This window comes from Ambystoma mexicanum, chromosome 13, assembly GCF_040938575.1.
Source record: "Ambystoma mexicanum isolate Mex_15411 chromosome 13, UKY_AmexF1_1, whole genome shotgun sequence".
Lineage (NCBI taxonomy): Eukaryota > Metazoa > Chordata > Amphibia > Caudata > Ambystomatidae > Ambystoma > Ambystoma mexicanum.
Window position 1 is genome coordinate 683114699 of NC_090938.1, and position 13025 is coordinate 683127723.

General features: G+C 50.1%; 1 protein-coding gene across 2 annotated transcripts in view; it reads left to right on the top strand.

The window, feature by feature from the left end:
* The window catches only part of CDK12 (cyclin dependent kinase 12), a 629271-nt gene that overhangs the window by 389319 nt on the left and 226927 nt on the right, over positions 1 to 13025 (top strand). For both annotated transcript variants that reach the window (XM_069634721.1, XM_069634722.1), the window contains exon 5: positions 6347 to 6517. In XM_069634721.1, coding sequence (XP_069490822.1) covers positions 6347 to 6517 — 171 coding nt within the window. The remainder of the gene's footprint in view (positions 1 to 6346; positions 6518 to 13025) is intronic.

Here is a 13025-nt window from a genome sequence, read left to right on the forward strand (position 1 = left end):
GGACGTTACCAGGTAAGAGTAACTTGTTCTTCTGATACTGTTTCCTTCAGATTACTTATTGGCCGAGCCTCCTCCTCCTCCTCCTCATACTCTGTCCACCTGCTGCAGGAAAGCAGGAAGTATCAAAGGAACTGTTGAAGGTGGGGGGCTCAAGGGGGGCGCAAATAATATCTTGCATATATTGATTTCCTTTGTAGGCCATAATAAGCTGCTGGTATAGGGGGGAGCCACCAGGTGACATAAGCGCTTGATTTTAAGTATGATGTGTCCCAGACTGTAGTCTGGACTTTGCAAAGATAAGTAATATGTATAGGAGACACATTCATCATAACCAATGTTACATGTGAGGTAAATGGCCTCTTTTTAAGTTTGTAGTGAAACTAGTTTAGTTCTCCTTGCGTCCCCTTTCCTCCATACTTGTAGGATTGTCCGTCCTTCGGGTCGGGACCGGAGCACTTTTGTCAAAAAGCATCAAAAATGTAATTGTTGTCCTTTTATTTTTACGCGGGGTACCGCACGTGGCCCTAACCCCACCCTCCTGAGCTCCGCATCGCCCTTCAGTCCTTTTCTCTGGGCGGTCGGGGCTGGACGCACTAGCATCACTGGGAATTTTTATTTCTATTCCCTTTGTCCTTCCTTCCTGCTCTGGTTCCTCGGTCATCCAGTCCTCTGTCTATGCCGGAGCATCTGGGATTCGTGTCCTGTTCTTCATGCAAACGTCGTTTCGCGAGGGCGAATCCCCACTCTTTGTGGAGTGTCTAGGCCCGGAGCATCGCTGAGATTTGTGCTTCTACTGCGACTCCCTCTTCGTGCAGGTGGGGGGGGGGAAGTGTTTCAGTGTGTTCCTCGATCTCATTTCCAGCTTTTCATAAGAAACACCCAATACGTTCTTTACTTTTCAGGGTGCCCCGGCCAGGGGACTCCTTCCCGGGGTCTAATAGTTCCGGGAGGGGTTTGTGTAGCTGTCACCAGGGGTTCCCCCGACGTGCCCCAAGGGGCCTAATAGGCATACCGGAGTGTTCTCTTAGGGTTCCCGCAGCAGACCTGCCAGTACCGACATTGTTCCGAGGTTCACCATTTGGGTGCTAAAGTTAAGCCCAGCTCGTCTGTGGCTCTGGATACCAGTGTTCGCCCTGCGGTCTCCTTTTCTGGAGCTTTCCACACTGATATCGGGGTTCGCCCTGAGGTGGCCTCTTCTGGAGCTTTCTGTACTGAGTCACGGCTCGAGCACCCTCTTGAGGGAGCTTTTCGTACCGGGTTAAAACCTGAGATTCCTCTTTTTGAGGCGAAGGTCTGCACCGACCGATCCAAGAGACCCTCTTCGAAGGTCTTGTCGGTGAGGTACATTACTCAACCATCCCACGCTCAGGGTCGTGGTGGTACCGGTTCTGTTGAGGGGGCAAAGAGGGCAGTCACAGACCATTATTCCTCTACTACCGGCTCTGCCGAGGTTCCTCTGTCTGAGGCTTAGTTTGGGGCTGGTTCTAAGATGTCCAGTAAACATCCAAGTCCACCCAGTACCGGCTCTGCCGAGGATCCTTGTAATGCTAAAGTGTTAAGTCCCCTGACTATCCTGAGGAGACAATTGCCTCATCTCCACATGCGACGCAGTTCTCTTCAGGTGTGGACAAAATGGCGGCCTAACCTCCATGGTCCACGGCGTCCATTTTGGATACCTCCCTTACACCTACGTTCACAACGTCTGGTGCTTGGAGTATTCCTTTTGGGCTCAGCAGCCTTTTCCACGCCACATGTATAACAAAATCCTGTTCCGCCCTTCTTTCGACTGGAGTGCGCATTCTCTTCTGCCTGATACTGTCTTGTTCCCTCCTGCTTCCGCTCCACTGGTCTGTGACCCGGCCGCTGGTGGACCCTACTGGCAACCATCCTCTCTGCTTTCTTGGGGGTATGCCCCTTAGGAGCGATCCTATCCTCTTCCAATGCCCAAGCCCTCGGCTGAGTTTTTTGGGAAGTTTCAGATGCTCAGGCATTCTGTCCCTATGAGGACGTATTTCAAGCATCTGTTAAGAAAAATTTACCCTGAGCCTCCTGTTCCACCCCTGGCAAGGACTGATCTTATTCAGGTTCCAGTGGTGCCACTCCCTCCGCCGCTTCCTTCTGGACCTACTCCATCTCCTCTGCCCTGTTGTCTCTTATAGAGAAGACCCCGGTGGACAGGGACAGTACTTTAAAACCTGAAGGGGTAGGCGTGGAGGACCAGTCTTCTGTTGCCACCTCGTTTGATGAGCTTCAAGCGGATCAGGACAGCGATGAGCAGCCCCGCTTGGTGAGCGCATTCCATGACCAGGATGGACCTGTGTAGCTGTTGCCAGGGATTCCCCTGAGGTGCCCCAAGGGACTAATACGTGCACCAGATTGTTCTCCAAGGGTTCCTCCAGAGGACCTACCAAAACCGGACGCTGGTCCGAGGTTCACCATTTGGGTGCTAAGGTTCAGCCCAGTTCGTTTGTGGCTCTGGATACCAGGGTTCGCCCAGAGGTCTCCATTTCTGGAGCTTTCCACACAGAGCCATGGCTTGAGGCCCCTCTTGAGGGAGGTATTCATCCCACGTTAAAACCTGAGGTTCGTCTTCTTGGGGCTAAATCCAGTACTGTCAATCGAGGGATCCTCTGAGGAGTCCTGTTGGTAGATTACGTTCCGCAACCGTCCCAAGCTCAGGGTCGTGGTACCACCGGTTCTGTCGAGGGGGCAAAGAAAGGTGGTCAAGCATCACAGGCATACCAGTACTGGCTCTACCGAGGTTCTTCCACTGGAGGCCAATTCTGGGACAGTTCCTAAGATGTCCAGTAAACATCCTAGATCTGCCAGCAGCGGCTCGAACGAGGATCCTTCTTTCAAGGCTAAAGTATTACTTAAGTCCCCTTAAGCCCCTGAGGAGACAGTTGCCTCAATTTCTCCGATGACGCAGTTCTCCTTAGGTGTTGACAAAATGGCGGCCCAACATTCTTGGTCCACGGCTGCCATTTTGGATACCTTCCTTACACCAACGTTCACATCTGGTGCTGGCAGATTTTCTTTTGGGGCTGAGCAGCCTTTCCATGCTATGTGGACGACAAAAACCTGTTTATTGGTCCTGCCGAAAGCTTCAGCTAAGGTCCCTTATACACAGTGGTCAGGGACCCAGACTCTGTCCTCCTCTGGATTCAGGCGGTTTCAGGGTCGCCATGCATGCCTGTCTGAAGCTCTGGTTGGTGGCCCTGTCAAAAGCAGCAGCGGCAAGGTGGTCTGGTTTTCTCTCAGCCATCAGCCTCCTCTACAGGGACAGGTAGTCTCCCTGCCGACGAATCATGTAAATTATATTTTTTGTCGATCGCACGAGGCTCCGGTGGAAGGGCAAATCTCATCTCATCTGGAGGCTTGGCAGACCATCACCAAAGACCGGTGGGTTTGTCAATCGCTCAGGCGTGCTATCGCTTGCCCTTTCCCTGTACCCCACCCTTCAAAACCTTTCCAACAGATCAGGACGCCCTCCCCCAGAGCCGAGGTACAGGAACATCTAGACCTCAGAGCAGTGGAACCTGTTCCCCCTCATGGAGCAAGGGGGGGGGCGGGCTATTACTCCTGTCTGTTTCACAGTGCTCAAACCCAACCAGGCTGGCCTGCGCACTATCCTCGATCTTTCCCAGTTCAATCTATCTCTTCCCCATGAGAAATTCAAGATGATCACGCCCAGCCAAATATAGTCCTATCTTCGGAAGGCCGATTGGCTCAGTGTGGTGGACCTCCAGGATGCGTAAATTCACATTCTGATTTGGACCCCCCATGGGAGATATCTGCGGTTCTCCGTGGGAGCAAGACACTTTCAGATTAGAGTACTCATTTTGGTCTCGGCTGAGCTAGACGCACCAGAGACTCCTCCGAGCAAAACCGGATCTTCTTCCGAGGTTCCCTATTTGGGGCTAAGGTTGAGCCCAGTTCTGCTATGGCTTTGGATACCAGGGTTCACCCTGAGGCTTCTGCATCTGGAGCTAACTGTACCGAGTCTTGGCTTGATGCCCCTCTCGAGGTGGCTATATGGACCGGGTTAAAGCTGAGGTTCCCCTTCTTGGGGCTAAATCAGACACCAACGGAATTGAGGCCCCTCATCGAGGGTCTCGTCTCTAAGGTATATCCCCCAGCCTTCCCACGCCTAGGTGATACCAGTTCTGTTGAGGGGGGCAAAACAAGGTGGTCACGCACCATAGCCCTTCCAGTACCAGCTCTGCCGAGGTTCCTTTTTTGAAGGCTAAGATGGCGCGCCAGGCACTGGGCTCCCCTGACGAGACTATTGCCTCACTTGCTCTTGTGACGCAGTTCACCGCAAGTGTTGTCAAAATGGTGGCCCAACCTCTGCTGACCACGGCGGCCATTTTGAATGCCTCCCTTACAGCAACAGTGTAGGTCGTGTTCGCATGGACAATTCGGTGGCCATGTTTTACATCTACAAGCAGGGCGGCACCAAGTCTCCTCTCCTTGTAGATCTTGCCATTGTTTGGCTCCAGGCTGTACACATCCTGGGTCACCTCAATGTGGCCGCAGATGCACCCAGTCACCAGTTGGCATCTGTTACGAGTGGGAGATGAACAGCAATGTCCTCTCCAACATTTTCCATCAATGGTACACTTCAGAGGTGGACCTCTTGACAACTTCTTTAAACAAGAAACTGCCTCTTTTTGTCCAGGGAGGGGTTTAGAGCATCCTCCCTGGGAGACGCCCTTGAGATCCCGTGCGACAACATGTAAGCTTATGCTTTCTCTTCATTGCCTCTTATCCATCAGTCGCTCTGTAAGCTCAGGAGCACATTGAACTGCAGTCTCCTGTTCAAGGCTCCTTGGTGGCCAGTCAGATTCTGGTCTTCGGAGCTACAGCATCTGTCAGTACCTCCCGACCTGCTTCACCAAAGCATTCGCCAGACGTGGCACCCCTCCCCACAATCGTTCAATTTGGGGGTCTAGGGCGTGAATTCAGATCGTTAACAGTTTGATCTGTCAGAGGACAATATGCGCATTATCGAAGCGGCCAGGAAGCCCTCTGAGAGCTTAGTACAGGAGCAAATGATCAGTTTTTGCCATTGGTGTTTAGCTAAACAGCTCAATCCCAGGCAAGCTTTGGTTGGCACTGTTCTACCTTTTGTGTCTCATGTGGCCATTTCTGGCATCCATTTTCTGTTATGCTGATCGTACTTATCCGCTATTGCGGCCTATCTGTCCACGGACAACTGTTCCTTTTCATTGACTAATCCAGTCATCAAAGGCATTACGCGGGTCTCCCATCTTTTCCCGCCGGGTGCATTCTGCTATAAGCCATTTGGACCCATGGCCACTATCGATCTTAAGTACCTTTCTTGGAAGGTTGTCTTCTGAACGCAATAACATTGGCAAGGTGAGTAAGTGATCTTAAAGCTCTTTCCGTGAAGCATCCTTTCCTCACTTTCCTTGGGGATGAGGTTGTGCTTCGCTCTCATCCCTTCTTCCTGCCTAAGGTGGTTGCCGATTTTCATTTGAACCAATCTGTCTCCTTTCCTGTCACATTCAGAGACATGAAGGGGAAACCAGTTTCCAAAGCAACTATTCCCCGCTGGATTGCCTCATGCTTTTTTAGTAGCCTAAAGCATTCAAGGCCTTCATCCACCGAAGAGTATCCATGCACATCTAGTCTATGGCAAACTGACGACTGTTCCTGCCAAAGTAAGTCCCTTGGGGGTCCATCGCCAAAGCGGTTTCGTGGGCCTCCCCATTGGCTTTACCTGAGCTCCAAGGCTGATTCCCAATTAAGCCAGGCTGTTCTTAAGAACTTATTCCTGTAAAAGGGTTTTCCCATCCACCTGTACTACCTATGGTGTGTGCTTGGGAATCTCCCACAAGTATGGAGGAAAGGGGACGGGACGTAGGAGTATAATAAAGTTACTCACTGTAGTGACTACCTTGCTCCTAGTCCCCTTTCCTCCATACGCCCACCTGTCATCTCCTCTAAGAAGTATCCTCTATTATTGCTTAAATGGTCGCAGACTTGGCGATAGAAAAGGGCGATGTGCGGAGTGAAGGAGGGCGGGGTTACGGCCACATGCGGTACCCTGTGTACAAATAAAAGGACAAAAATAAAATGTTTGATGCTTTTTGACAAGTGCTCCGGTCCGTCCCGAAGGACGGAATGTCCCACAAGTATGGAGGAAAGGGGAGTATGGACTAGGAGTGAGGTGGTCACTATGGTGAATAACTGTTATTCCTTCAAATATTTGTGCTGTGATAAATGTTTTGGAGATTTTTTGTCCATTGTGGCCAGCTGTGTCAGTGCTTCCCCTTGAAGTTGCAGATTCTGTAGCTTACTATCATTTCTGTAATCATAGGTGAATTGGTTGCATTAAAGAAGGTGCGCCTGGACAACGAGAAGGAAGGTTTCCCTATCACAGCCATCCGAGAGATCAAAATCCTGCGACAGCTGATCCACTGCAGTGTGGTTAATATGAAGGAGATTGTCACGGACAAACAGGATGCGCTGGATTTCAAGAAGGACAGGGGTAGGTAGATTTTATTAGCAGGCTCGGTCATGTCTAAGTAAAGTGTGTGCTTTTTTTTTTTCTTTTCTCCTTCCTTCTATTACCATGCGTCTCTATTTAGTTTGTCGTATGTATACTATAAATTATTCCCGTTTGCAGTTACTGTTTAGTTCTGTTATTGAAAGTGATGACAGAAATAACTGTAAAAGATAGGAAAAGAGGAAAGGTGTGTATCCAGAAACTGTACTGCTTCAGCAGACATCACTCTTGGAACTCACAGTATGTTTCTATTACAATAGGAATTTTTTAAATGTGAATACAAGACCACCTGCTGGCGACTGTCTTAGTTAAACATCACATTGTAGTCTGTGCCTTTAGCGTTTTTGTCCAATTCTTTTATGCTAAAGTGTGTGAGCTTGTTGACCATCATGCATGGTGATTTAGCTATTTGTGTTATTGTGCTTCTTTTGTTTTATCTGCAATCCATTTTTGGATCTTTTTGATGAACTTTGGGAGTACCCTTGTATTTATGCTGCTTTTCCGATGTCCTGATCTTTCTCTTCCATGAGGCTTAATGACACTCACTGCAGACTTGACATTATTTTAAAAATTTGCTTCCTTGGTAGCCCCACAGCTAACCAGGCACGGGCATTCCAAAAGTACCCTTTTTTCTTCCCTTGGTGAATTTTGGCATCCGGAAATGTTAGTGTTACATGCTGATGACGGCTACATAGATTTTGTTTGGTTTCACCATGCTGCTGACTTTACCGCCAAGATATCCACATGATCTACTTTCAATTGAGTGGGACCTTATTCAGGGAACATGTAACACCCACACCCAGCATGATTTCCTCTATTTTAGTTATTTTTTGACACTAGTAACCTCATTCTGATCTCACATACCGCACTCCAACTGGGACACTAAATAAAATTGAAATGCACCTTATAGACTGACAACCGAATAAACCAGAACCCCGCCCCTTCACCCCGAAGAATAAAGTTAGTTTATATCTTTATGCATGCAAGTACCACCTTATTCAGTTTGTATTACATATTCAAAACAAAAACCCAGCCCTCACTCAAAAGGTAGTTGTTTATTCTGAATAATACCTTAATTTACCTTACATGTAAAATAACTGACGAGTGTCATTTTCAGTCCGTTTGCACTTAATGTTTTAGAATGGGATTCAAGATGGCAGCCGACACCTGATAGACGTGCCGGCTGTTGCTCTCTGCACCCTTTACGTTCTGTAGGCATCCCCAGCGCCCCAGAGCCCTGGAATGTTAGTATAAGCCATGTGATGTTACCGGGAGAGTTCCGGTCCCAGAGAATCAGCAGACCGAGCGTGGAGCAGTCGGCCACCTTATACATCTTGACGGACAATTCAAAGCAGCCCACGTGCGGGAACGCATCAAGTCCTCCGGTTAGGGAGCCAGCCTCCACCCCACCTACATCTCACTGCCCAAAGAGCCAGCCCAGTGGAAACAGAGACCCGCAGTACACAATTTAATGTGCCCCGGAGACCCGGGCAGTGTGGCGTCGGAGAGTCTGGGTGCTAATTCAGTCATGCCAATGCTGCACCCTGTGGCAGCGGGAAGAGGAGATGGGAGTCCACATCCGACAGGCGTGCTCCGAGTTGGGCCAGAGAGCAGTAGGACCCGGGGCCGCAAATTGTCCATGAGCGGCATGCGAAGACCCACAGGGGCAGCAGCTGGGGCAGAGGAGCGACTTTGCACCACAGGGGCATAGGGTTTGGCACCTGCGAAGTAAGTGTGTGTGTGTGTGTGTGTGTGTGTTCCGGGCGGCGTGGCTCACCATCGAAGACCTTCCCTCTGGCAAAGAGGCCACTTGGACAGAGCCCACAGGAGAGCACTCGGGTGGTGAGGACGCTGTGAGAGGCCTCTGCAGTGTCAGGGATCAACTTCACTGGGCACAACAGCGGGGCAGACTGCAACAGCAAGGAGAGGAGTCTCCCCTCACCCCGCGACCCGTCCCCTCCCCAGAATGACCTGCTGCAGTGACTGGGGCGGCTACCCACGAAGCCTAGAAGTAGGGGTGGATGTGAGGGCGTGCATCCACTAAGGGGAACGGGGGGACATGACTGACAGGTGGGATCAGTACAATACTCCTCGGCCCCGATACCAAATAGCCTGGCCCACCTGGGGCAAGACTCCTGTGGGCCGCAGAGACTGTGCTTAAGGGGAGAACCATTGCCTTCCCAATGTTGGGGAGATTTATCATGTTTATGCTTCAACCCCTCACCTAGTGAGACCCCCAGCACGTTTTGCTGGTCTTAAGGAACTTTTTATTTAATCCTGAGTGAGTGGAGGCTTTTTCCACTCATTCATTCTTATGGGCTATGTCTTTGGGAACTCTGTTCTTTGAGTTTTACCATCCTAGGCAGTCTACATTCCTCTAAATCTCTTAAGGCATCTGTATTTTACTGTTGCAGCACACATCTCCTTACGGGCAGTGTTGCTGGGAACTCTTTGGGGTCTCCTTCGAGATTATTTTCTATATCCTAGAGTAACTGCATTTCTTAAAATGTATAGTCTGAGATATTGGCACACTGCACCTTATGTGGGGGTGCCAAGGGGATACTTAGTATCCCCCTTCTCTGCTCCTGTGAGTTTTATACTCACCTAGACAACCCTGGTAGTGCACAATAGGGTCACCCAATGTTAACTTGGTGGATCGCTTCTTTTTACGCCATTACTAGCGTGGTTGTTCTTTGTCAGCTGTTCTTCTACCGTCCTGGGAGGGATAGGCCTGGGAGTGTTTTGCTTTGGCAGGAACCGTTGGGTGGACCTTCCTGCCTGCCCAGATACATAGGAGCCTAGGAAGTGGGGAAGGAGTTTTTTACTCCCCTGCCCTTTGTCTGCCTGAGTGCCTGAATGGAACCAGCTCCCACTGGGGGTCTGGCTCTCCTGATTGGACAGCCACCCGCACTTTTCTGTAAATTGCTGAGAGAGTTTGCAGAGGAGTGGGTGCTGCAACTGTATAAAAGTTGAGGTTCCACTGGAAACTGAAATTACCGAAGAAGACGACCAGAGACACCTGCAGACCCTTTGCAACACTGAAGCGACCACTGCTGTGCTGACTCTGTTTTCTGTGCAACAGAGGAGCTCCGAAGAGGACAACTTCTCCCCTTTGGCTAGTGGCAAGAACCAGTGCCAAGACGAACTTTGAATTTAGCCATCTGCCGAGGTACTAGGAGTCCAGAGCTACAGAACACCAATAACGGGAGAACTGCTGCCCATTTCGAGTGCATCATCGTGGAAAGGCCAAATCTGTCCAAATCTTTGAGCCCTCAAGGACACTCCAGAGACCAAATCGCCCAGAACCCCTCATCAGAGTTTGGGACTGAAGGAAGCAAAGAATATTGACTGGGCGATCCACTTCCTTTGTTGGTGCTGCAGAAAAGGTGCCAAAACCACAGAGTGAACCAAGAAGCTGTTGAAAGTCGTGCCCCAGGTCCTCCCTTGAGACTGCTGCTGAAAGATCCTGTCCCTCCTCCTGCCTTCAGTCATCAGACCAAAGGAATCCGGAGGTCTGGTCCAGAGCTGCATCATCACACAGCATCCAGCAGGAACATTTTCTTCCAGCCAAAGGTACGATGGGGAAGAAGGTATTGCTTACCTGATTCCAGAAAGTCACTCCAGAGCATTGGCATGCACGTGGAGGTGTCCAGGGCCACCCCCTCAAGCCTCTGCTTGTGTCCCATCGAATCCTATTTTGGGTCTCCAACATTAGTTATTAACTTGCTGCTTCTAAAAGACTACAGACTGGAAGAAATCCACAGTAACTCTTTGTATTTTGCTTCCTAGGCCCTCTACGAATTGCCTTTAGCTAGGGTTGTGTTTTTGGACTCAAAAGAATTTGTGAGAAGAAACCTTCTCTAGAACCTTGAACCATAATAGGGTTACTGTAACCCTTTTTCTTCCTTTAAGTTACTTCTGATATGTGTTTGCAGAGTAAATGTCTTACCGTGAATCTACTAAAAACCACATGTGCACGTAATTACTGATAGTACGATATTGTTAATCTGCTTAGAATCACATGCTGTGCATAGGTCCGACATCCAGTGGTCACTGCGGAGTATTGCATTTTGTTTTTCGTAGTCGAAAAAGGGGATGTCGACAAGGCGTGTCTAACACTATCCCTATAGTGACGCGCGTTGCACCCACAATCCCTCACGCGTCGAGGTCCCTCAGATTGTTTTTTTCCGCCCAGCTTCTGGTCGCCTTACGCGGAGCTCCTAGAGAGACATTGCAAATACTTACTACGGACCTCGGTCCTTAATTATACTTATTATATTGTTAAAGATCCCTCCCCTCGACGTTAGCTGTGAAGCTGTTTCTCCGCCGAGCAAGTTTTCGACGGAGGGGAAGAGACGGAGGAGATCATTCGGCGCTGCCGAACACGTGGCTTGGCCTCGCCGGCCAACATACAGTAGGGAGAGTGGGGGTTCGAACTTTTATCTTCTCTTTGAGAATGTCTTTCTTTCTCCCCTATCTTTCCCTTGGGGTTATCACCAGTCATTATTGCCTCAGCTATGGAGAGGACACCTTTTAAGTTTTGCCCATGCTGTAGGGGCAAATACACTTGGAAGGATAAACACAAGCTCTGTAATCGTTGCTTGTCGAAGTGAATTTCCTCACTCGCCGCCGCTGTTACAGAAAGTGACGAGGAGGGTGATAACTCGACGTCCGTTTCGGAAGTCATTAACCCCCAGAAGGAGCGCTCGCGCTCCTCGACGTCCGTCCCCGGCCCCGACGGGCTCGGCTCACGCCCTGCTTATGGGGATGAACACCCCGGCGACAAGGACGCACATAGACCCCATAGGCCTAAGCACACAACTCACGGCTCTTCTTCGTCGAAGACGAAGGATCCATCAGCGCCGAAGGGGACGCAGGGCACTCCGGCGTCTACCTCAGACCGTAAGGGTCTCAAGCCCCACCCGCAAACGCAGCCGCGACCAGCGATTGGGCTTTCATCAAACACGGGCGCTACCTCACAATCATCCGACGTAACGCTCCATAGAGCGGCCTTCAAGGAACAACGCGTAACGCAGGCAACGTCGACACCAGAGCCCTCTACTGACAATCTCGTTGTCGAGAGCCTGGCGAGAATTGTTTCCGAAGACAAACGTAAGCGGACGACGAAACAAACGTCGAATATCGCACAAAAAGCTATAGAAACACCGAAAAAGCACAAGAGTAGCCAGGAACTGCCCCCTTCACTAAGGGCACTTCTGAACTACCGGAGGGCTTTTCAGAGGGCGACGGAAACCTTTCTTCGACGTTGTGGGAGCGTTCTAAGCATTTTGAAGGTGAAAACACTGATTTCCCCCCTCTAGACTATTCAGGGGTCCCCCATGAGACCCTTGAAAGACTCCATTCTTGTATGGAGAAAATGGAAAGGTTTTTGGGAAGCCAAAACCCACCCACACACAAAAGACCAAGAGAATGGCCCCAGGATGACCCTAGGGTCAAGATTCCTAGGCTGTTTCCCCATTCTACAGACGTATATGACCTCACTGAAGAGGACCAATACCTCCAGGAAGATGAGGAGTGTTTGGGTGGAGAGGAAGAACATGAGGAAGAGGGGTTTGAAGAAGATCCTTACACTAGTGCAGGAGCTTTCGAAGAAGATACAGCTTCCTCGCAGCCCTGGCAATCACCATCAGTGCAGCCTTGGCAATCCCCATCAGTGCACTCAGACCCTGATGTCTTTCACCCTTCTCCTCCCAAGGATTCACCTATTGGAAACACCTCTCCCATAGATGACCAACCTTCACTTAATGCACTATTGCGCAAGGCAGCAGCGCATTTTGAAATAGACACAGGGGAAACTCTTCCTGACATAGACTTTGTAGAGAAAGTTATTAAAGAAAAAGCCCCTGTTAGTCAGTCTATTCCGCTCCTGGCTTCTATAAAGAGAAGAATAACTCCTTCCCTTTCCAATCCTGCCTTAGTCAGAGGGGTCAACCCTCGGATAGAAAAGCTCTTCAGCCCTTCGTCCTCTGACCCTTTGTACATCAGAGGACATTCTATTCCGGACTCCCTCGTAGTTACTAATACAAGAAAAAGAGCGGGGGTACCACTATCCACTAGTGAGGCACCACCTGACAAACAGGGCAAGAAGCTCTATGCACTTGGGAAGAGAATCACAACCTCTGCAACTAGGATTGCAAATAACAATTCCCTACTAGCTAGCTACGCAGATGCACAGTGGAGCAGGCTGCGCAGCGAAGCAGAGGACGCACCAAAACCAACAGCAATTTTACTCTGCTACCAACTGGCCCTCTAACCAGGGTAACAACACCCAGTTCAGTCAAAGAGGCCAACGCCGTGGCAAAGGAAGAGGTTGCGGCTCCAGCCCCAAAGGTTCCACGCCCAATACCAACAAATGACCCGAAGATTCGGGTCCCCTCCCATGCATCACCGGTCGGGGGCCGGCTAACATCGTTCCTATCAGCATGGGAGGGAATATCGTCAGACCGCCGGGTATTATCCACCATAGCCC